This window comes from Parasteatoda tepidariorum, chromosome 5 (assembly GCF_043381705.1).
Source record: "Parasteatoda tepidariorum isolate YZ-2023 chromosome 5, CAS_Ptep_4.0, whole genome shotgun sequence".
Taxonomy (NCBI): Eukaryota; Metazoa; Arthropoda; class Arachnida; order Araneae; family Theridiidae; genus Parasteatoda; species Parasteatoda tepidariorum.
Genome location: NC_092208.1, coordinates 80205964 through 80230885, shown reverse-complemented (window position 1 = coordinate 80230885; position 24922 = coordinate 80205964). Strand labels below are relative to the sequence as shown.

At 29.4% G+C, this 24922-nt stretch overlaps 2 protein-coding genes across 3 annotated transcripts in view; both read right to left on the bottom strand.

Moving 5' to 3' along the window:
- Nucleotides 1-1721, bottom strand: part of LOC107452780 (ganglioside GM2 activator) — a 14189-nt gene extending 12468 nt beyond the window's left edge. Inside the window, exon 1 of the mRNA XM_016069360.4 lies at nucleotides 1487-1721. Within this exon, the coding sequence (XP_015924846.2) occupies nucleotides 1487-1577 (91 nt within the window). The 5' untranslated portion in view covers nucleotides 1578-1721. The remainder of the gene's footprint in view (nucleotides 1-1486) is intronic.
- A 1376-nt stretch (nucleotides 1722-3097) lies between these two features.
- On the bottom strand, nucleotides 3098-23564 carry LOC107452778 (uncharacterized). 2 transcript variants are annotated; one of them, XM_071180677.1, is made up of 4 exons: nucleotides 22706-23564; nucleotides 8338-8551; nucleotides 6526-6691; nucleotides 3098-3290 (listed from the first exon to the last, which is right to left on the bottom strand). In XM_071180677.1, the coding sequence occupies exons 1-4, from the start codon at nucleotides 22722-22724 to the stop codon at nucleotides 3201-3203; spliced, it is 489 nt and encodes a 162-aa protein (XP_071036778.1). In that variant the 5' UTR covers nucleotides 22725-23564; the 3' UTR covers nucleotides 3098-3200. The 2 variants fall into 2 exon arrangements, with proteins under 2 accessions (XP_071036778.1, XP_015924844.1); XM_016069358.3 differs by lacking the exon at nucleotides 22706-23564 and adding an exon at nucleotides 17268-17534.
- Between the last annotated feature and the right edge of the window lie 1358 nt (nucleotides 23565-24922).

Genomic DNA, 24922 nt, shown 5'->3' with positions numbered 1-24922 from the left:
TGTATATATAATATATATATATATATATATATAATCTAACACGACACATCTGCAAACGTAGATGTGTCGTTTTAGTTTTGAAGCAGCGATATGTATCGCTAGCTCTATTTTTTTTTTAAATATGTATGTTTACACCAAGATTTGTATTAATGCAGGGTGTTCTGAAATAATCGGCCATCCTTAACATATATTTTTAGAGTCCTTGTCAAAAAGAGAAGTCCTCATAGGGAATCTTAAATAATTATTTGAGCAATAGTATATATAGTATATAAGACATGTAAACAAACAGGGTAAACCAAAGGAGGAAGCAATAAAAAACCAAAGACGCTGTCGAATTCTAGCGAAGTGCTATTGAGAAAGAAGGTACTGAAAGCATCAAAACATGTTTGATTGCTAGAAGAAACAGTACGCAGCTGAAAGGGTATGATTTGAAAGGCTTCCAAATTACATCAAGTTTTAAGTCTTTCCCTCCGCGTTCTTCACAAGTGATTGGACAAAATTCGACAACCTTCTTGTAAGGTTCCTGGTGGCTCAGGGGTTGGAGCACTCGCCTCCCAACGAGATGACTCAAGTTCGAATCCCAACGATAGTTGGTTGATGCGAATTACACTCTCGGTGTGCACCGGCCACAGTGCTCACATTGAAAATAATGTACAGTGTTCTGCATGCATTGTGGTTTAAAATTTCCTTGGCGTCGAGCTAACTGTGGGAGATTTTTGTGGTGTTTTTCTCTGTATGTGAAGCAAATACGGGTTAGGTCCATCAAAAAGTCCTCCACGAAGGCTAGTTTTTTTCCGATGCATGATCCAAGAGTTTTTTGTCTTCTGGGTTGGGTTTAAAATTACAAGGCAGCGAAGTTGAACATTGATAGTCGTTATCTCAAAATTTGGAGGACAGTTCAATGCTGGGCTATGAAATAAAAACAATTTTTTTGCTTTTATTTCGCTTAAATATTGAAAAATAGCACATATTGGTAAATGTTTTTCTTCTTTTACTTTTTTCTTTAAGATTTACAGTGATATGCACAAAGGATGGCTTTTAAGTGACAATCTGCTTATGATGAAGAAACTCGTAGTAAGCATATATTATTAAATTTATTCTAACAAACTGAAGGTCTAGTTAGTGCTCTAGTTTACTTCTAAAATAGTAAATTGCATTTCAAAATAAAGAGAGACAAATTGAAAGGTGGATTGAAAAAAAAAATTCTTTCGTAAATTCTAAATATGAAAAAAAGAAAACAATAAAATTAAATAGTAAATGTCATTAAAATTATTTATTGATCTCATGAATAAGCGAAATTTTGTGTGATAAATGTTTAATTTTTGTATTTTTCCCTTTCTTTCTTGCTATTAATTCCGATCTCATCAATATTTAAATAAAGAAGGTAAATTGAAATATTTCTGTATTTTTCATTTGATTTATGAGGCTTAAGATTCGGTTGTTCCTAGAAGATTAGAAGAAAAAGATCATCAAAACATCTACTTACTGCAATCTTCAAATATAAATTTATCTGTGGCAGCAGTTTTTTGATATAAAGTAGCTATAAAGAGGGTTAAAAAATATATATAAATGGCCATTGTTTTAATGATTTTGCTGGGGAAATATTTGAAAAATCACAATTTGGAAGGTATTGTCGTTAATATTTTTACGATTTATCGAAATGCTAGTCTTTATCTTTGTTCCTGAGATAACAACACCTGTTAAATTCATCCAAAAGATTTAGCTAGATTTATTTCAATCGCAATTGATTATTTTATAGTTTTTAGATAATTAATAAAATCGTGGGAAATTTTCCTTATCCACAAGATGGAAAACTGATGTACCGTAATTGATGTTCTTAAATGCTTAGGTATAGAACTTCAGCATTTAAGAACATCAATCATTTTAATTATAAGAAGTGAGAATAAATCAGCTTTTAAATACAACACTACTTCAAATTAGCTGGAGAACAGGTTGTGATCCCAAAAAATATTTTGGTACATTGTATTTCACTTTTAAAAAAAATTTCAATTAGAAAACAATAAAAAATATGGTATTTCATTTTTAAAAAAAGTTTCAATTGGGTACTTGTACTTCAAGAAGAAGAAGGAGATCACGGATACCCACGCATGTTCATAAGCAAAATGTTGTGTTACCGTTGAGCTTAGTTTATCCACATAACTTAGAATATTAATTAACGCGAAGTTAATTAAATACAACTCCTTATCACACATCGAATTTATTAAAATATAATTCTTTCTCGTCTACGTCTTTTTCATAACTTAGTTTTATTATTTGTTTATGTATTTTATTGTAACCACGATATATTTTTGTTTTATGTACCTGGCAACTGCGAGTCATAATTAGTTTGCTTATGTTCTATATGGCTTCGTGCCTGTCTTTGTATTAAATGAGAAACATATAAAGAGTTGAAATCTTCGTGAAAGAATATAAAATGTGTCTCTTAAGAGAACTGATACTTGAAGGGCTTATACTTCAAAGTATATATACACTCAAGAGCCAAAACATTATGACCACCTCTTAATAACGAGTTGTCCCCCCTTTAGCCCACAACACAGCTACAACCCGCCTTGTCATGGATGCCACAAGTCCTTGGTAGATGGCCGGAGTCAGATTGTACTAGATGTTTAAGCAACGGTCACGCAAATCCGAGATATTGGGACTTAGTGGTCACATCTGATGATGATTCGTTCGGTTTTTTTAAGCTGTAACTAAAAGAATCATTTAAAAAGCAATTTTATGATTTTGATTTCTAGGAATATAAATGAGAAATCCAATACCTTTAGATTTTGCCCTGTTCTGTATTCTGTCATTAACTTTTTAAAAAAATGCGTGAGTTTAGTGAAAGATATTAAACACAAAAAGTATCTGCCATCAGAAAAACCTCTTTAAAATATTCCGAACAAATGTTCATATTCTAAAGACGTTCGTATAAGCTCAGACACTTCAAGGTTCTAAAAATACTTCGTTCCCAGGTTATTAGATCTATTTAGATTTGAGCAAGTTAACACAAGTTTTGAAGAAAAGAGGCTTCATGGATTTTATGTTCGAATAGATAATTATTTAGTTAGAGAAACTAGCTTTAAATAATAACGAATTGCAAAGTCTACTTGTTTATTTAAAGATTATGTTTACATTTATAAACCTTTAAAGATTCACATGAAGATTTGTTCACAATCCATGAAGAGAATAGATCTACATCAGGCTACCATTTTTCCACTGAAAGAAATGCAGGCTATCTCTTTAGAGGCTTTTTTCGTCACTATTCTTATTTCCTTTGTAAAATGTCCCTGTAAGGAAAAAGAAAATTTGTTTAAAAAGCTGTTCTACTTGCTTCCTTCTTGTTTGAATCATCAACTCGTAATTTTAACGAATAAGTAGAAAGCGTATAAGAAATATGAGCTATTTAGAGTTATGCTTGTTATGACTCAATTCGGAATATAATTTGTCGAGACTATATTCTTTTAGATAAAATTCGATTTCGGATTTGATGCATTTTTGTTGATTTACTGATTCTAGTATAAGCCATAAATAGAATAAGTAAGAATAAGCCGTAAATACATAGTATAAATCATAAATAGAATAAATGAAAATAATATTAGAATAAGAATTATAAATAGAATAAGTACGAATATTATTAGAATAAGAATTATAAATAGAATAAGTAAGAATAATATTAGAATAAGAATTATAAATAGAAGAAATAAGAATAATATTAGAGTAGGAAGGAATAATATTAGAATAAGAAAGAATAATATTAGAATAAGAAAGAATGATATTAGAATAAGAATAATAAATAGAATAAGAATAAGCCTTAAATTCAAAAGGAATTTAAAGCAATACATATCATTTATCTGGAGAAAATGTGAAAACTCCGTGCAATTTCTTAAAACACAAGAAATTATTTCAAGAAATTGTATTAATTTTTCGAATCCATTCAAAAATGGGTACATCAGAACTGGATGACACAAAGTAGGATGAAAGAGAATGTATGTACAAGCGTATTATTGTTTATTTCGCCAGGGGGTTTTTTTTTTTTTTTTTTTTTTTTTTTTTTTTTTTTTTTTTTTTTTTTTGAATAAACATAATTTTTAATCCTTGCAATGTCAAGGTTAGCCACAATGTGGAAAATAGGATCTCAGAGAACCGATCTAAAGTAAGTAGATAGTTTCTCTGTTTGCTTATATTTCACCACTGTTTAAACGAATAAAAACAATTTTACACACAGTTGTTAAAACTTTATTATCCAAAAATAATTTTATGCATATCTTTTTAATGATTTAGTTTAGTTATAGTCCAAAATCCTTTGAATTGCAATGCATAAACATATATTTTTTTAAAATCTAATTTTCAACTACATGTGATTTCAAAGGGTTAAATTCAAAATTTCTGAGAAATTAACCTTTCACGAAATTATTTTTAGAAAATGAATTTCATAATTTTGTTTCAGCGTTTTCGGATTAGCATAAATTCTTTTAGAGATGCTACTAAATGTACAAAAAATGAAAGTAATATTAATTGTTTTAAACTTGCGATTGTTCTGCTGACTATACTACTGCGAATTACTCTCCAAATTTGGGCTACTCTCCATATTTTAAAGGTTAAGAATCCGAGTCTATGTCGAAGCAAAAATGGTTATGTTTATTCAGAGAAAATAGGATTTTGTGTCTGATTCCGTAACTTCCGACCACTAGAGCAGAAGATATTTAAGAGAACTGATTCTTCATTTTGTGCACTATACGTATTACTGTGGTCCTTATTCACACCCATATGTATAGTGGGCAAAAAAAAAATTATCAGTTATAACTGAATCTTTCTAGAATGAATTCGTTTAATTCTTTTGTGCAAAGTGTTAAAATCTAATTTTATTTATTTCTTTTTTTAAATAACATTGATTTAAAAATCAGAAAGCTTTTCACCATTTCTAACTCATCACATACTAAAACTATCCAAACCCTTCTGAAGATTTTCTATAGATTGACATCAGACCTAATTAAACAGCAAGAAATTCTTAAGTCGATGATATATTTCAAACTCCTTTATATTATTATCCCGTAATGGGTAGTCCACATTTCACAATCAAAATTATGTCTTGTCTTTTCCAGTAACAGATTCATTACAATCCACCACTAAAACACTTCCAGAATCAGTCTAAATCAATCTTACAACGTCATTATTGGGTCTCAAAACCATTATCAAGTAAATTTATTTCTGATTGCAAAACAATCCGATAGAAATAGTGAAAGTAATACTAAGAGTTGTCGAGTGCAAACCGCCTCCCTAGTTTTATTCATCATTTTAACTACCTTTATAGCATTATGCATAAAAAAATTAATATTTAATTACAGTGGAACCTCTCGGGAACGATCACTTTCCGTTCCTCAATAAAATGGCTGTTGATGGAAGCGGTCACTCTTAGAAGTTACCTCCATTGACTTCAAAATTGTTATCGAAGGTATATAATTTTTCGCTAACGATTTTAACTTAAGTCAAGTTTATTTTGTTGGTGCCACTTCTGTTGGCGTCATGAAAAGACGGATCTATGACTAAAATTCACAGGGCCTGTAAAAATGATCCCTACTGAAATATATGAGTAAAGTCAAATTTTCTTATTATGAATTATAAAGCTATTTTAAACAAATAAACAATTATGGTTCTTGCTTAAGTTTGCATTTAATTTTATGTCTTAAAAATTAGTTAGCTTTAAAAGATGAAAAGAGGTTTGTTTGAGTTACTTGTTTTTTCTTTAAATAACTTTTTTTTTCTAATTTAACTCTCATCTCTAAAAGTAAATCCTTGATAGCATCGTCCTTAGTGAACTCTGACAGCAAAATAAGGTGGCATCGTCAAAAAGAGCTCCCTAAACAAGAGCCTCGCGCAAATATTTTGAATACATTTTAATCTACTTATTTGTTTAGTTAAATATTTTCTTTTAATATTTTTTTCGTGTTTCCTTATTTGACCTTTTTCTGCATTTGGTCCCAGGTGTTTGTCCGGTCATTGAGAAAGGCTCTAATGGTCTCTCCTAAAGGTTTTCTTCAACACGAAGTCTGTGGGAAAAAAATGCCGTGCCTCCCAGAAGTGGTCGTCAATAGAAGTGGTCGCTACATAGAGGTGATCTTTTCTGGAGATTTCATTGTATTAGCTATCTGCTCTCAATTTCTTTCCATATGAAGTAAAAACTGATAAGCAGAATTAATTTATACTTACTGACGCTAGATACTTCCCGATTGGACCAATGTCTGGTGCTGTCATGACAACATTTGAAACGCTGTATGAAGTAAAAACTGATAAGCAGAATTAATTTATACTTACTGACTCTAGATACTTTCCGAGTGGGCCAATGTCTGGTGCTGCCATGACAACATTTGAAACGCTGTATGAAGTAAAAACTGATAAGCAGAATTAATTTATACTTACTGACGCTAGATACTTCCCGAGTGGACCAATGTCTGGTGCTGCCATGACAACATTTGAAGAGCTATATGAAGTAAAAACTGATAAGCAGAATCAATTTATACTTACTGACGCTAGATACTTTCCGAGTGGACCAATGTCTGGTGCTTGCATGACAACCTTTGAAACGCTGTATGAATTTGCTCTCACTGGGCACTCACACTCCTCACCCGTTGGAAAGAACGGGCAAGTTTGTTCCCTTGTTGCATTTAAATACGAACAAAGCTCAACTGTGCTGAAAAGAAAGAAAAAAATTGAAGGTAATCAATCTATCTGATAAAAGATGTTACGGATAATTTTTTGCATGGATTTATCTTCAGACAAACGAGTTTTATAATCGGGTACTTGTAACTCGAGAAGTAGTGAAGTGATTATGCCTAACCATGTGATTTAAATCAGATTTATATTGGGTACCCAATAAGCTGCGTCATGAGTGCCGTGTGCGTCGAACCTGATTAGCATCTAAATTGACAAATGCCTCGATTTACCAACGATGACGTCATTTGTAGGTATCCAATTGTGTAAAAATAGTTTTCGATTCGCTTATAATGTTCCCAAGATGTAGAGAAATAAATCAAATTAACATAAAGAGGATCTAACTTTCGACCACTGCCCTAACTAAACTATTGGGTCTATATTTTTTTGTTAATTTTTTTTAGGGTTAAGGCTCTAAATCTGACGAAGGAAAAAGCTATGTTTCTTCAGAGAATGTGTATTTTATGTCTTATTTCGTAGCTTAGATTTTTAAACTGTAAAGATTAGTAATTTAGTATGCGGAACTCCGTTCATTAGAAAAGTTAATAAGAGTAATATCTTCTTTTATTCATTTGTTTATTTTTGGCTAACTCAGTATGTAACCGAGCTCTTATTAAACGGATATATTTGAATAAAAGTTTAGTATATACGCCAATACTCTCATCCAGCTGTTTAGATCAAGAAACATTGACTTATAATCGATTCAATTATTTTTATATTTTTTAAAAAATATGACATTACTTTATAAAAAAAATAGCAATTTGAAAACTATTATAATTCTTAACGATTTGTTTTACGATAACTTGCCAATGATAATTTGCTTGAAAAAAGGTGAAATGAAGATTTTCCCTAATTTAGAAAATTAAAAACATAAGGGTAGCATCTTTGGTTTAGGAAATTTGATAACATTTATTGACATTAACAGACGGTAAGCATCTTAATATGAAAATGTTATTAAGGCTTACTGAAACTTAACAGAGGGAGAGAAAAATTAAAACGATTTTTTTTCATCAAGGATTTTCAGTTAAAGAACATTTTATTTTTCTATTTTTATTTAAATAGCAGAAAATAAAAAACGATGCAAAGCTTTTGAAAAAAAAACAAAAAAAAACATCGAAATAAATACAGTATGTTTATTAGAACACTGTTCCCCGAATAAATCAATTCGTTTTATTTAATTTCCGAAACTAAAATTCTAACCTTATGTTTTATTTCTTGCTGTTTCGGATGAAATCCTTTTTCTGTCACTGCTGGGTACATTTTATACGGGAATCGTCTGCCGATCGATTTGGTTGAAATTTTGATATGTAATAATTGTAACCGTTCTGCCATTTGGACTCAACGCTAAAAAATGAACAGATTTTGAGATACGGAGTGTTTAACTTCCATATCATGATGGTTTTAAGAACCATTTTTAATTAGTCTTTCGAAACGCTTACGTCAATTTTCAAAACTCCTGATCTCGTAATCTTTTAATTTTTTAACATCCGGCCCACGAGTTCATCGGGCTCATAACTTTTAATCCGGATTTTAATTACAACATATCAGAATTTCAGCCAAATTGACTAGGATCTACAATGTGTCTCGGGTAAAACAAACTATGTAACTATATCATTTGATACTCACCATGATCCATAGCCAAATACACAAGGTACAGGAATGCTTATTGGGAGTCCAAGCAAGTATTTTACCTTGTAAAACTTAGTTTTGAGCAAAGCGCCTTCCGGAATATCTTTGTGGAGGATTAAGTTACCGGACACTGTAACGTTGCGACTCAATGATATGGGTTCGGGTTTAACGGAAAATTTGCCTACAGTAATAATACTTTTATAGCCTTTGCCTGAAATGAGTAAGAAAAAACTTATTACCATCTTTTCTTTCTACAGAGAAACCCTTACAAAGTATATAATTTTGATCTTTATTTTAGTATCGCCCCAAAATGCGATTTACTTTGCTTAACTGTGTAGTTAGTTTACGGATCGTTGTTTTTATAAATTTTTTTTTTCTTCCGTCATTTTATCTATCTCTCATCCGCCATTTTTTTTTCTACCAGGTAGTCTGACATTCGGGAAGTGTTATTGTTGTTTCTAATGGCACTTAGACAAGCTGAGCTCGCCAGGCTATTGACCTTGTGAATTAAGTCATTAAGAAGCCCCTTTCGTTTGACAAGAGAGCACTGCTAGGGTGAAAGTGCAACTTTGCTCAGAATTCTCCAGATAGATGGCAGTATCACTCATACGAGAAGCCACTTGTGACATTTAGGCAAAGAAAGGGGAAGGAAATTTTCTCTAAATCCCGCTACCCGTGATACTGCTCTAGCGACCGATCACAGGACTTTTGATTCCACAAAATTTACCAGCTCGTATATCGCATGTTCTTGGTGGGTTTTAGTAGTGTCGAGGATCGAACCCCGACCTCTCCGAACTGAAGGCTGATGCTCTAACTCGTGAAGTATAATCATTGATAAAATAAAAAAGTCTAAGTCATTGATAAAAAGAAATAAATTTGTATTTTTACATTTAATTTAAATTAAAATTATTATTTTATTTAAATTGAAATTATTATTTTGTTTAAATTAAAATTATTTTTTTATTTAAAATAAATTATATTTCAGAAGATGGATTATTTTAATTAAAACTTTAGTGGTGCCACTAATCTATCCGTAAATTAGTTACACAGTTAAGTAAGGTATATGACATCTTCGGACAATAGATGGTTAACCGTGTAATAAGCTAAGCACAGATGGCGCTAGGGTTTAAAATTCGTTGTAAAACTTCTGTAACACTATTTCCTATTTATTTTCATGCCAAAGCTTGGTAAAACGAGCCGTTCAATATTATTACACTTGTAGTGTTTGCAATATTACGCGTTCTTCCAATTTAACTTTCAACAAAACAAATAGCAAATGAATTCGGAAGACCCTCAAGCATAATATGATGCTACCGCAAAATAACTACCAGCGGTATTTCACTTAATCATTGGTGATCGAAATGGGCTGCAGGTGGCGCAGAGCAGAACTCTCTACCTATGGCAACATTTCGCATGCTTTCCCCCATTAGCGTGTGGAGAGTCATAGAGGAAGGAAGTACTTTAGTTTCTCTCTTGATTTTCATATAGAGTAAAATCTTTTAAGTAGGAATACTATATGGAACTGAAAACTACATTAAACATAGTTCTAAAGAAAAGCATCACGGAAATTTTAAAAAATAATAGGAGGCTCCGCCCCCTGCTCGCTAACGCTCGCCAACCCCCGAGAATTGCTACGCAATCCTATGTGGTTCATGCCGTGAATCATGGCTCGCTGCGCTCGCTCGCCAATGAACACAATGTTCTAGCACAAAGACATAATATATTATCATCAAAGACATAGTATTTTATCATCAAAGACATAGTATTGTACTTATGTAGAAGAATTCTACCAATGTTCTTATCGGCTTTTAAAAAAGTATATTAGCTATTTAGATTGTACATGGTGAAAAAATCAAAACATTAGCTAAATAAGAAACATATTAGCAAAATAAATTATCAAATATTGCTTCACTAATATTCTGCATTTTAAAGCGTGAAAATTCAATGCATAAATAAACGCGAAATATAAAAAAATTCAATGCATTCAATACAAACACTTAAACGTTTTTTAGACGTTTAGGTAGCTCCCAGTAGAAAAATATCAATTCAACAGCGGCCTTTTAAAGCATTCTCACTTCAATTAATTAATTAATTCCTAATTGAGTTTAAATTAAATATTGTCATGTTTTTAGTGCATGAATCTGAATTGAACAACCTGATAATGCTCACTCTGGTTATTGTTATCTGGTTGCTCACTACGTGCTCTTGCGCGCCGAATCCAATCAATTAAAAATGAAAACTGTTGCCAGTGCGAGAAAAGAAATATCATCGGTTTTATTGATACATACATACATACGTACGTATTAGCGTTTTATATAATATAGATTGTTATTAAATAAAAAGGAAAAATATTAAGAAAAGGGAAAATATCGTAGTACATTCCTATACAACTGAAAAGAGGAGGAGAGGGAAGGGCCAAGGGCAGGAAACCGGTCTCTCCCCAGATGGCGTATTCCAGTGTTGCGATAGCCAATAGCCAGATCAGGGATTACACTCAAAGCATGGCAAACCTAAGCTAACTTATTTATGTTGCGATATTAATTTTCTTAAATTTTTTTTAAGCTAACGACCTGTTGGAATTTGTGAAATATAGAAAATTCTTATGAATGGTAAAATTTCGCGCGAATTCGAACATAAATCTCATTAAAAATAATTTCTAGAATATTAAGCCCGCTCGCCCATCTCTTAATCGTAAGTATAACATGGATGGTGTTTTCTACACTAGGGAACGCTGCAAGCTCCATACCGCCTATACTTCCAGGTTACTGTTTCCAGTGTATTTTAAAGCCATTTAGCTCACAACGGGATCATTGTGCTTTGAGATTCTTGCAAACGTACGTGGTATCTGATTACTTATTACTTGTGTTTACAATGCTAAAGGTGCTAACACTAACGTAAGATGAGGCACAGCTTGCAATAAGAACAAACAGTAATAAAATGGAAAAAGGCTAAATCAGGAGTGACACAAAAAGCGAGTTATTCAAAATCTAGCAACCATGTCACCTTTTTTAACAATAGTATATCTATAAATAACTAAAATAAATTTTCCCTTCAAACTCACCAGAATTACTTTATAACATTAATATCTTATGAAATACGCCAGATTTGAGCTTAGAAATTATCTAATTTACTTCTTTTATTGAAAACGAAATTATCCGTTTGAAAATATCGCCTCGCGAAGTAAGCAGTTGCAAACTTTCTAACCGGAGAGCAGGTATTGAGCTCGAGATTGTTATTGTCTACATTTATATTGAAAACACCATCCATAAACGAAGGGATACACCAGAAGTTTTTTTTCATTTCCTCCGCTTTAGGAAGCTTGTTATTGTCTACATTCAGTCAATTATCCATACACTTTATTTTTTAATATAGTTAAGCTTTTTTTTAAAACTTTATTTGACTACTTCTTATGATATAAAAATAATAAAACATGCAATCTTTACTTTAAACATCCTGTCGCATTTCATAAGATCTTTAGATTGCCACACTTTCAAAAAAAATCCCTTTCTTGTTATAGGCTTAGAAATATTAATTAGACTCGGGGAAGAAGATATAGACTTTAGATATAGTGGTACTAAAATTTCCATGAATAGCACGTGGTTAATGAAACCATACATATCTTTTGATTATTCTTGATAAAACCAGTGAAAGAAGGGGGGGGGAACAAAACTAGAAAATTAAAGAAATCAGTTAACTTACGAATCGGAGGCGAAGCGATGGCTCAGTGGTTAAGGGACTGAACCGACAATGTGAAGAGCTGGGGTTCAATCCCCAGTGGCGTCTTGAAGCCCACCCAGATTGATGGGTACCGCCTTATCTGGGAAGTAAAGGTGGCGCTGTGCGCCATTCTGTCAACATTGCCACAATCATGCAGTTCCATGATCTCCCCTACTGGCCCACAACGGGCTGTTGCGGGAGCGCTTTCCTTTTATTTCATGAATCGCGTTGAAATCAAAGTATTTGAAAAGTGGGGATTTGATCAACAGGTTAATCTGGGTATCGATTTAGTAGTGAACCGCCAAATTAAATTGGCAAATTAGTTTTTCAATATGAATGAAATCAAAAAGTTTAAATTTTGGTTAACCTAGTCGAAGAGTACGATATTTATTAATTTGATTTGTTTTGCGTATGACAAAAGAGTATAGTTGAATTATGAAACTATCTACAAATAGTTAAAAAGAAAAAATGCTGGAGTAATTAGCCAGAAATAACCTCAGAGGAGAAATTTAGGTAGAGATAGCTAGTTCAGGTTCTGAAAACTTGTTTAAAGGTGAACTGTTAGGAGGGTTACCTTTTCGGTGAAAAATCTCTAGCTGACTGCTAAGATTTTCTCTCTCTTTTAGTATTTCGAATGTTTTCCCAATTTTATTATCGATTGTAAAAGAAAAATTTTTGAATCAAAATGCATAATAATATGAGCAGTTCTTTAATTTTTCATTTTTAATTACGTAATCATGAAAAAAAAACTGGGATCATGCTAATACTAGTTAAATATGATTTTGCCTAAAGATATGAAAATAATAATTGTATGAGTATTAAAATAATTAAAAACTGTATAAATATTTCATTTTCAAAAAGTAGGAAAATTATAGATAGTAATACTAAATTGCCATACCTCCGACTAACTAAGGCTGCAAAATTGTAAATTTAAACACCGTCATGTAAAAATAGTTAAGTCAGTTAATATTTTTCCGAAATAATAAATATCAAATTTTCTAAATAAATATTTGTATCCAAATTATTTTCCTTATATAATAGAATGATTTTCTAAATAATAAAGGAAAACTAATTTTCTGCTTTTAAATTTTATGTGTTGATGAAATTTATTAAAAAATAATTCAACTTTATAATCCAAAAAACTGTACGTTATAATATAACGTACAGTTTTTTTATATTACAGAAGTCCAAATTAAAGTTTGCAATTAATTTTTTAAAAAAAAAAACACTTTATTTCAGAGTTTTAAAATAAATTAATAAATAAATTTCAAAGTGATTTGTTTATTTATAATTATACGGTCAAGTAAATTTAGTTTTAACTGGTTGAAAAATTTTCTTAATTGATAAATGTACAGTAATAAATATAAAATTTCAATAAAAATAAATATAATAAGTAAAAATAATAAGGAAAATAATAAGTAAACATTTATATCCAAAAAAATTTTTCCCAAATAATAAAATAATTTTCTAAATTATAAAAAATATATTTCTGCTTATAAATTTTGTGTATCGACGAAATTTATTAAAAGATAATTTTTTTTATCCAAAAAACTATACATTACGTATAAATACAAATTAAAGTTTCCAATTAAATTTGCTTCGAAATTATTAAAAAAAAACATTTCATTTTACATCATCAAAAAAAATTCATAAATAAATTATAGGGCGATTTGTTTCTTTATAATGATAAATATAAATTGCAAAGCGAATATGAAACGTGATTTGTATAATATATTATCGAACAAAATATTGGAAAATTACAAAATATTGGCGTGAAAATAATGTGCCAAACCCAATGCACGTGCTTGGTCAGAAAAACAATAAAGAATTCCAAAATTTTGTACCCATATGAGATTTAATTGTAGTGAAAATGCTTACAAATGTTTATTGCATTATAATCTAAAAATTTAAGTAAAAGTACAAAAAAAAAATTTACAGGTTAAATACTTAATAAATTCATTTCATACAATTTTATTGCAATTTATATGATAACATGCAAATTGCAATAAAATGCCTAAAAATTAATATAAAGGAACAAAATAATCATGCTTGTGAAGCGTAATAAGTTCTCGTTTTAAGAACTTTACTGCAACTTTAAAAGCACAGCAGTATACGACCATTTTTTATGAAATTTTATTCCGAACACAGCTCAGTTATCCACCTCTATAATAAAAGACTGGATAAAGGATTTACTACAGGAAAAATCGTCCTGAAAACGTTCAAGACATGACAATCGACGTACAATGTTCTTTGTTCAATGTTCTTTACTATGCCAATTAACATAGTGCTCACTTTGTTAATTATATTATACTCTTCTATGGAAATAACACTATACATACTAAAAAAGTTTCCCTTGAATAGTTTATAAAACCATACAAATGCAAAAGATAATTTTTGATATTTATTTTTAGCCATGTAATATTCTAAATAGTTTTTTTTTTTTTTTTAATATAAAGGTAGAATAATTTTCACAAATAGCGTCATAATATGTAAGTTTAACTTGCAATTTTCAGAATAAAAAATGTATTTACTGACTAGTTCCCAAGAAAAACACTTTAAGTAGGTTTTAGTATTTTGAATAAGAATTAAAAAATTTAGGTTTAGAATTTTTTAACTGTTTTCTCTCCGACCTTTTTTTTCTTGATTTAGTTATTTATTTATATATTTTTCAATTTTGGATTTATATATTTAAAATTGCGTTGTTTAGCATGCTGCAAGGAAATTTTTAGTGTAACAGTGACCTGACCTAATAGATTAAAATTGACCTTCGAAAATTAATTTTTAAGTAAAAGGAATTGTTTTAGAAAAAATTTGATCAAGTATTCATCATATCGATTCATAATACGTAACTTTATATTACAAATTTCAGAATTAAAAATAAATTTCTTGAATAGTTCTCGAGAAATAGCACTTTAAGTAAAGTATTTTGAAATAAATTAGATTTTTTAAATTTTTTACACTCAGGTCTTCTTTCTTGATTTTTTTTTTCAATTTTGAATTTAGATACTTAAAATTGCGTTGTTTAGATTGCTCAAATTTAATTTTTAATGTAATTTTGGAATGACCTTCTTTATTAACATTGACCTTCGTAATCACGTATTCCACATATCAATTCATATAACCTTAAAATACGTAACTTTATATTACAAATTTCAGAAATAAAAATACATTTATTAAACAGTTCAATAGAAATAGCACTTTAAGTGAGATTAGCATTTTGAATAAAATTGGAATTTTTAAATTATTTTCGCTCAGGCCCTTTTTTTCTAGATTTATTTGTTTATTTATTTATTTTCAATTTGCCTTGTTTAACATGTCTTAGTTAACATCAAAATTGCCTTGTTTAACATGCTGGAAGGAAGTTTTACTATGATTTAGACATGACCTTCTTGATAAACATTGACCTTCGTAAATAAATTTTTAAAATGAGGGATGTGTTTCAAAAAAATTACATCAAGTGTTCCATATATCAATTCATATAGCGTAATAATACGTAACTTTATATTACAGATATACAGAATTAAAAATAAATTCATTACGGAGTTCCCGAGAAAAAGTACTCTAAGTTTAGTATTTTGAATAAAATTAGAAGCTTTCAATTTTTTTTGCTCAGGCTTTTTTCTTGACAAATTTTTTTTTTTTCAATTTTGGTTTTACGTATTTAAAATCACGCTGTTTAGCATTCTTAAATTAAATTTTTAGTGTTATGGTGACCCCTCTTGATTAACATTGACCTGTGTAAAATAATTTTTAAAATAAGGAATATGCTTTAAAAATTTATATCAAGTATTCCAAGCATCAATTCACATAACGTAATAGTAATACGTAAAAATTTATGTTACAAATTTCGGAATTAAAAGTAAATTTATTGAATAGTTTCCGAGAAATAGCACTTTAAGTTTAGTATTTTGGATGAAATTAGAATTTTTAAAATGTTTTCACTCAGGCCTTTTTCTTTTTTTTTTTTTTTTTTTTTTTCTTTTCAATTTTGTTTTTAAATACTTAAAATTGCGTTGTTTAGCATGCACAAATTAAATTTTTAATGTAATTTTGACATGACCATCATGACTACATTATTGACCTTCTTAAGCTAATTTTTAAAATGATGCGCTTTAAAATTTTTCATCAAGTGTTCCATACAGGTTGTCCTGAAATGAAAGCTTTTAATTTGTATTTTTTGAATCCTTACCAAAGAGAAGGTCAAGCAACGCATATACATTTTTAAGGTTCAGTGTGCCACCCTTCTGGCACTGAGGAAAATTTAGTGAATTACATTACGTCTTCTGAATCATATCTCTTTACAATTTATTTTTTATATTAATTAAAGATAATTAATGTAATTAATAAATTGATTAAAATTAAATGATTTTAAATTGATTAAATTAATTAAAAAGAAATAATTTAAATTACTTAAAATAATTAATTTAATTAATTAAAATTTAATAATTTTAAATTAAAATAATTATCTAAGTCAATTAAAATTAAATAAGTTTAAATTAATTAAAATTAAATACTTTTAAATTAATTAAAATAATTAATTAATTTCAAACTAATTAAAATTAATTACATCTTTACCACATTTTTTTAAGAATTATAAATATTTTCTGTTAAAAATAAATCATAAGAAATCAACGTTATATAAGGAAAACCTTGTTATCTTTTATAATTAATACGCAGTGAAAGTATGGAATTGACTGAACTTCGACATCTGCTTGTGCAAACGAAATTTGTATTGTCGAATCTGAATCTGCTTGAGTTTGCAATGTTTTGCGACATTTCAAATTCTTTACTTCCAAAATGGAGAAATCTAGAATTTCTTGATTATTTCTCCCTTTCTCTTTGCCATTTTGGAAGTCGATAAGATTTCATAATTATTTAAAAACTGTACAACCATAATTTGTTTTATAAAAATATATCATAATTATGATAAAATTAATTATAGAGGGATTATATATAAATATACAAATCGATACACAGTAGATAGACAAAAAGTAAAACCAAAAACTTTTTTGAATTGTAAAGATGAAACAATGAATGAAATTTTAAAAAACGAATTAAGCGTTCATTATACAATTAAATATAATTTTATTCTCTAGCATGTTAATATTTAAATAAAAGAAAATCTAAGATTTCTGTTAATTTGATTTGACTTCGAGGCTAAGAAATAATTACTTAAAAATTATGTAAGATCCTCAAAACTTTGTACTTACTGCAATCTTCAAATTTAAATTTATCAGTTGCTGCAGCATATTGGTATAAAGCAGTTATAAAAAATGCTAAGAAATAAATCAGCTTGACCATGGTGTTTTAATGATTTTGCTAAGGAAATATTCAAAAAAATTACAGTTTTAAAGATATTAGCATTAATATTTTTTTTAAAAACATTTATTTACAGCTATCTTTTTTTTCTTGAGATAGTAGATAATACAACACCTGTTTAATTCATAAAAAGCGTTTAGCTACATTTATGTCATTCACAATCGATTGTTTTCCAGTTTTTCAGATTATTAAATAAGACCGTGGGAAATTTTTCCGATCTACAAGGTGTAAAGTTGTTCTATTGAGCATTAAGGTCAAAGTTTAAGCAAGTTCTAGAATAATGTTTCCGTAAGATGAATACAATTTTTCTTAACTTACAAATAGCTGAAGAACAATTTGAGGCTCGTGAAATATTTTGATTTATCATATTTATTAAAAAACCAAAGTTTATAAAGTTAAACGTGAAAAAAGTTATTTGATAAATGCCTCACTTATGGAATTGTTAGCTCAAGAAATTTATATTTTTCTTTTTCTTTGAAATTCGAAACTAATCTGGTTTTTCTCTGATTTCTGATTAAAACATTTTTTTCGCCATTTGAAATGAGAATAATAACTTACTAATTTATTCATAAGTAAGCAAGGATAAATAAGCTTTCAAATTTTATATAACTCACAAATATAACTGAAGAAAAACTTATGACTCTAAAAATATTTTGATAAATCATATTTATTAACGAACCAAAGTGTAAATTTAAAAATAAAAAATATTATTCGAAAAATGCATTAATTATGAAATTTTTAGAGCAAGAAATTTATGTTCATGCTTTTCTCCCTTTGAAATAAGCAACTAATTTAATGCTTTTAACCGATTTCTGATTTAAACATAACTGATTTTCCGCATTTGGAAAAAAGAACAAAAAGTTGTGAATTTGTTAAAGTATGCAAGGATAAACAAGCTTTCAAATTTTTCGTAACTTAAAAATAGCTGAAGAGCAGTTTGCGACGCTATTAATATTTTGGTATTACATATTCTAATAAAGAATCAAAGCGTAAAATTAAAAATTAAACAATAATTCCGAAAAAGCATCAATAATAGAAATGTCAGCGCAAGAAATTGATGTTTCTCTTTGTATCCCTTTGAATTCAAAAAAAATTAAAACGATTTTAACTGATTTCTGATTAAAACGTAACTGTTGTTTTCTTTTTCGTACTTTGAAATAAAAATATATAACTTCTAATTTATTTAAAATTTGTGACAATGTGGGATATGGGTAGGTGATGAAATTGGTTGACCCATCAAATACGGCGTACACAAAAGCAACAATAATAGCATAAACAAAAGGAATAGCATATGAGAATATTTACCCAACTTTTAAAAACCATTCAAATCAAATAGCTAAACATAAGCTGCGATGGCTCATGGGGTAGAGAGTTCGCCTTCCAATGAGGCGAACCGGGTTCGAATCCCAGTCGATAGGAATTCTGCATCCGGCTTGCACTGACCACAGTGCTGACGTGAAATATCCTCAGTGGTAGACGAATCATGGGTTAGAGTCCCCTTGCCGTCAGGCTAACTGTGTGAGGTTCTCGTGGTATTCCTCTCCATGTAACGCAAATGAGAGTTTGCTCCATCAAAAAGCCCTCCACGTAGGCAAATTTCTCCCAATACTCGATCTAGGAGTTCTTCTGGATTGGGTTCAAAATTACAAGGCTAGGAAATTGAGCATTAGAAGTCGCAAACCCATAAAATTGGGTCGGCTGTTCAACGACGGTTATAAAATAAAATAAAATAAAATAAAATAGCTAAACAAATAACAGAAATCTTGTTGGATGGTGTTCATAAAGCCAAAACGTCGTTCAACTTCTCGATACCGAACTCTTCTAACGGCTCTTTTCTATGGGATAAAGCCCTGGATATAATCCAATTCTATGGGATAAAGCCCTGGATGTAATCCAGGGCTTTATCCCATGGAAGAGACATCAGACAGTTCGTACAGTATACGCTGTTACAGTATGCAAGATTAAATAAGCTTTCAAATTTTGCGTAACTTACAATTAACTGAAGAAAAATTTGCGACCCTAATAATATTTTATTAAGGAACAAAAGTTTAAAATTTGAAATAAGAAAATTATTCTGAAATTACATCAATTATAAAATTGTTAACACAAGAAATTGATGTTTTCTTTTCCTCGCTTTAAAATAAGAAACTCATCTGATGTTTTTAACTGATTACTGATTAAAACATAATTTAGTTTTCTTAAGCACCTTGAAATAAGATAATTACTTGATAAATTATTCACAAATTCATCAATTAGCTTTCTACGTTTACTTAACTTAACGATATCTGAATAACAATTTGAGACCTTAAAAATATTTTCGTTTATCTTATTTCACAAAACAACATAAGTTTAAAATTAAATAATAAAAAATGATTCCGAAAATGCATCAATAATAGAATTGTTATCTCAAGAAATTAATTTTTTTTTTTCACTTTGAGATACGAAATCTAAACTTTTTGTAAGAAACCTATCTGATTTCTTATTTAACTGATTTCTAACTGAAACATAACTTTATTTTTCCCACATTAAAATGATTTTCTGGTACACCGCTTTTAATATTTGTATCAAAAAGTCTTTTAAAAAATGAAGTCAAAAATATATATACATTTAAAGTCGCTTATTAATATCTCAGCCGAGGAAAAAAATGCGTTTTCGATACCAGACGAACTTTTTTTAACTATGAAGGATAAATTGGAAAAAAAACTTGTTTGTTTGATAATGTGTGATAAATTTCGATAATGTTTTTGTCCCAGCTAAAATACTAATTTATGTTCCCTAATATATGCCATTTTTAAAACTAATACACTGAGGACAACGATTACTGAATAGTAAATACTCTCTCTATATATAAGAATGAAAATGTACTCCTTGTACTTATCAATTCATTAGAAAACAGAATTTCCTTCCATTGCCATTGTCATACAAAATTTTATAATCAAAAACTGCTTGCTTACTTTAAATAGAATGATTTGTTTCCGTTATTATTAAAATTAACTACATACACTCATACAAAATTTATACTGCATGTTTCATACAATGTTAAATTTTGCCGAATTCAGCATTTTTACATATTTTTTAAGCAATATTAAAAAAATATTGTGTCAGCTTGTAATTTTTTTAGGGGGGACCGTTTAAATTCTTTTATTTTTAGTTTCATATCAAATATCAAACAGTTGAATTCAGTGTTACCAGATTGGGCTACAAGTAGCGGATTGGACTACTTTTAAAAGTCCCCGCTACTGAAAATTGAATTTTCGCTACTTGCTACTTTTTGGGCTACTTATTATTTTTCGAACGCTACAAATCTTAAATATGCGCTACTTTTTTTCCTTACTGAAATATATATATATTTTTTAATTTTTTCCCTTCCCATTATAAAATGATTCTGAAAGTTTGCAGCTTCTTTACCATTTTTAAAAAGGACATTTTTGTTGTTGTTGTTGAAAACGTTCTCGCTTCAGTTTTGGATTCTTGATATGTTTTACTGATGGAGTCTATAATCTTTCCATGTTTATGTTTCAAATCGTAGACTCGGGAAATCGCAAAGATATATATGGAAAAATGCACGGAGAGTATGATGGGGAAAATGTTTTTTAACTCCAACTATTATTAATCGTTTATCTTCTGGAGAAAAAAAATCACGTTACTCGCTTTGAAACTCAGAAAAATTAAATCCAAAGTCATTTTACCTGATGAATGAAAATAGTTGTTGTGAATGACAATGAGTTTCCAAAAAATATCGTACTGTTAAATGCTTTTTAGTGAATTCATTTCACTTTTGTAAATCACGATCTATTCACAGTTGCACGAAAAATAGGAAAATTTTTATATCTCTCTAGAGCAGGGATGGGCAAACTACGGCCCGCGGGCCAACTGTGGCCCGCCGGAAGGTTTTATCCGGCCCGCGGATATAATTTTAATTTGCCGATCAGTGGCAATATACATAAACAATATACATCCATTTTCTTGTCAACTATTTAAAATTATTTCTGTTTTTCCTTTTTTAACAAAGTACTGATGACCTTTTTACTTTCTCTATTTTTGTTCTACAAAACATAAATTGATGGAAATAGTTAGCACAGACAGCTTCAATTGGTAAAATGTTGAAAGCAGAAGTTCTTCATAGAATAGTCTTAGATTGGCTCTAACTAGCGTTTGTCTTTCTCGAGGAATCTAATATAGGTAAATTGTACTTCACATTTGGCAGACTACGCATTTTAAGATCCAACGAGCGGACAATCTAACAATCATCTGAAGCAGTTGTTTCTAAATATGCCAAAGTTTTACAAATCATTACCAAAAGCTAGTTTCCAAAATTTAATATTTCATGCCCAGAAAATCAGCTCTATGTTTGCTTAATCTTATATATGTGAACAAGAGTTTTCAACTTTGAACCTTAGAAAGAATCATTTCAGAAGTGGACTAACAGAAAAGCATTTAGCCTTGTTCCGTAAAATAGGCACATCTCGCTTCGAACCTTAATATAAGGAACTTTTAAAAACGAAATCGCAATTTCATTCATCTCACTAAATATTTAAATTAAAACTTGTATATCGCTTTTTTTTTTAAATTTTGAAAGTTTTATTTGTCCCACCAAACATTTTTTTTCTCGATTTTTGGCCCTCGACCAAAAAAGTTTGCCCATCCCTGCTCTAGAGCTTAGATTTGCCCGTTGTAAATGATGAAATTATTTTTTTTTAAAGGAAGGTATAATATGTATTGCTATGGTTACAGTTATTATTTTTCACCTCATTTTGCCAAATATGCAATAAATAAATGAAACAAATAAAAATTAAGTTTTGGATAGTTATCATATTAAAATAAAATTCGTATTACCAAACGCAAATGATAATCAGAATTGGCATCAAGGAGAACGACATGAAGAAATATTTCATAGAAGGCCAAGGCCCACCCAATGATGACGATGAAACGCAAAAGATGGATTTTGTTTTTAAAACAAAAATATATACTATGAAATTTCAAATAATAATTAACTATAACAATGAAATTATGAATAAAAATGACTAAGTTAATTGAAACATAATGCACTTAGGGATCAGGAAAACTGAATAACGACAATTTTTTTAATTCGAAAATGTCAACATTTTAAACCTTTCGAAACATTTATAGTAATTGCAAAATAACTAGGAAAGATAATTACTTTAAATGATAAACACGGTAATGTATATGCTGCGTGTTATAAAAGGAGTTTAGAAAATTATTAAAGCTACTACAGTGAAACTATCGTAAACTGATCAGAAGTGGAACTACAATTTGATGGTTTTATAAGAGAAGTCATCTTATAAAAATGATAATAAATTGTTTTTACCAGTTTTGCACTTGATCATCAAAATCTTAGATAGGTGATTAACTTATAGAGATGGTCAACTTAACAGGTTTCACTGTGCAAGTAAAGTAAGCACAGCAACTAAGGCGAGCTGCGAGAAAAGAAAATATTTACGAGCATTTAGTGCAAATCTATCTTTTTATCATTGTTTTTTTTTTAACTTTACAACAGATGTTACGGCTACTATAAATGAAAAAAAAATTAGTTAAAAATATTTGTTGCTTCGTAGACGCTTTAAAATACTGTTTCATACGTGGTCCAAATCAAAATATTCATTTGTTCACTAAATTACTATCAAAACTATTCTCAATCGAGTTTGAAACAATTATTGATGCTGTTACAAAGAAAAGCAAAGTCATATTTCTCATCTGCGAGCTGAATGTTTGTACTTTGTATTGTTTCGAACTTCAGAGCAGAAATGATTAAATAAATTATTTTGCTTATCAAAAAAAGATTTTTTGCCTTTTATTTTTAAATACACACAGATGTAGGCCCATGAAGTTGAACTTTTCTGAATTTCTTGTTGGAGATTGGGTCCTAGTTAGGTCTTATTTTTAATTTCCTCGAAACGCGAGATAATTTTTATTAAAAAAAAATTAGCTAGTGAGAACATTTTTATGTGCGAGTAATTAAGGTTCTTGAGGTTGGGGAACGAAGCGAGCTGAGGTCGAAACCTCTTAGTATTCTTATGCAGCTCAAAGACCGCACCAACATTAAAATATCGAAGACAGTTCCGACTGATTTTTACACATAAAAAAGCTGGAAAAAAACGAGCTAGCCAATGTTATTATAATTTTAGTGTTTTCTGGCAAACGGCGCTGTTTTACAGAAATATAGCCAAATAAATTAGTGCAGTAAATAAATTTATATATATATATATATATGATTTATTTTTGGGCTACAAAATGTTCGAATCCGCTACTTTTGGAGCTCCCATTCGCTACTTTTTAATCTTAAGTTCTGGCAACACTGGTTGAATTTTAAGGTTTGTCTATCAGATTTCCCACAACTTAAAATATCACATTTGTCTCCTGATGATAAAATCAAGCTTTGTACAATTTACAAAACTATTGTTGAAGTTTAACTCATCCTGTTTCACGTAAAATAGCTATATCTATTTTTTTATTAAAATATAATCGCTTAAAGTCAGAAAAAAAGCAAAACTTTTTTAACTAAACGATTTTATAAAATTATTTTCGGAATAGTTTTGATACTATTCATTATCGCAACGCTTAAATACGCCCTCTAGCGGGGTAGATATTTTCAGGCTACTAATTATAAAGTTTTCATTTAGTTCTATAAGAATCCTTTTTAGAGTAGGATGCTTTTTTTTTCCAGTAGCAAATACAAAGCAATATTTGACTGAGGAAAAGACAAAAACTACCCAGAACATTGGTAAATCATTCTAAAACAAAACGCGCCAAACATTTGAAGTATAATTTCTTAAATATTTTTCCCTTTCTATTAACAACAAGCTTGCAATCGATAACTTTCCATTTACATACTGTTACAAATGGGTGTATTACGGTGAAATAATTTTTTTTTTCTTATCTCCAAGTTATTATAAATTAAAATCCACATTGCTTGCTTCATTCCAATGAATAAATGCGATTTCAGAACGTGCAGAACTGTAATAGTTATAGAATATTCTTCTTCTTTATAGAATAATATACATTTCTGTATCTATATAATTCGGAAAACAACAATAAAGACGCGTCCGTATTACTAGAAATAGTATTATTTGTGTTGATTATTAACAAATTTTTATCGTTTTCTAGCTAAATGCTTTTTAATTTTGAATGATTAATTTCCACTAACTAGAATTCAGCTATTCTGCTTTTAAATTACATATTGAAATTCATATTGAGATCTTACAATTATAAAATTTTATTGTGTGGTATGTCATCTTAAAGTAATGAAGGGATAATCTATGTATATATTATTTGAGAACGATACATATTGAGATAAGATACATATTTTTTTTCTGTTTATTTACAAATATTTTTTCTTTGTGTTTTGATTTTCCTTCTCTAAAAAAAAAAAAGAGATTCTATTTTGTTTTCACTTGCATAAGAAAGAATATCAACATTTTTCTTTTTTAAATTTAATAAACCACAATAAAGAAGAAATATTTTTATGCAACTCTGAAGAAATCTCCAGTGTAACTAATGATAGTGTTGTTCTGCTAGCAGTCATTTG

Bases quoted from the DNA above. Each gene is read 5' to 3' on its own strand.
- LOC107452778 (XM_016069358.3), bottom strand. From the start codon at position 17,358: ATGGTCAAGCTGATTTATTTCTTAGCATTTTTTATAACTGCTTTATAC. The intron at 6,692-8,337 runs GTGAGTATCAAA...CTTTCTTTTCAG, and splicing joins GTATTTGGCTATGGATCATG to CACAGTTGAGCTTTGTTCGT. The intron at 3,291-6,525 runs GTAAGTATAAAT...TTTTCCTTACAG, and splicing joins TCGGAAAGTATCTAGCGTCA to GGACATTTTACAAAGGAAAT.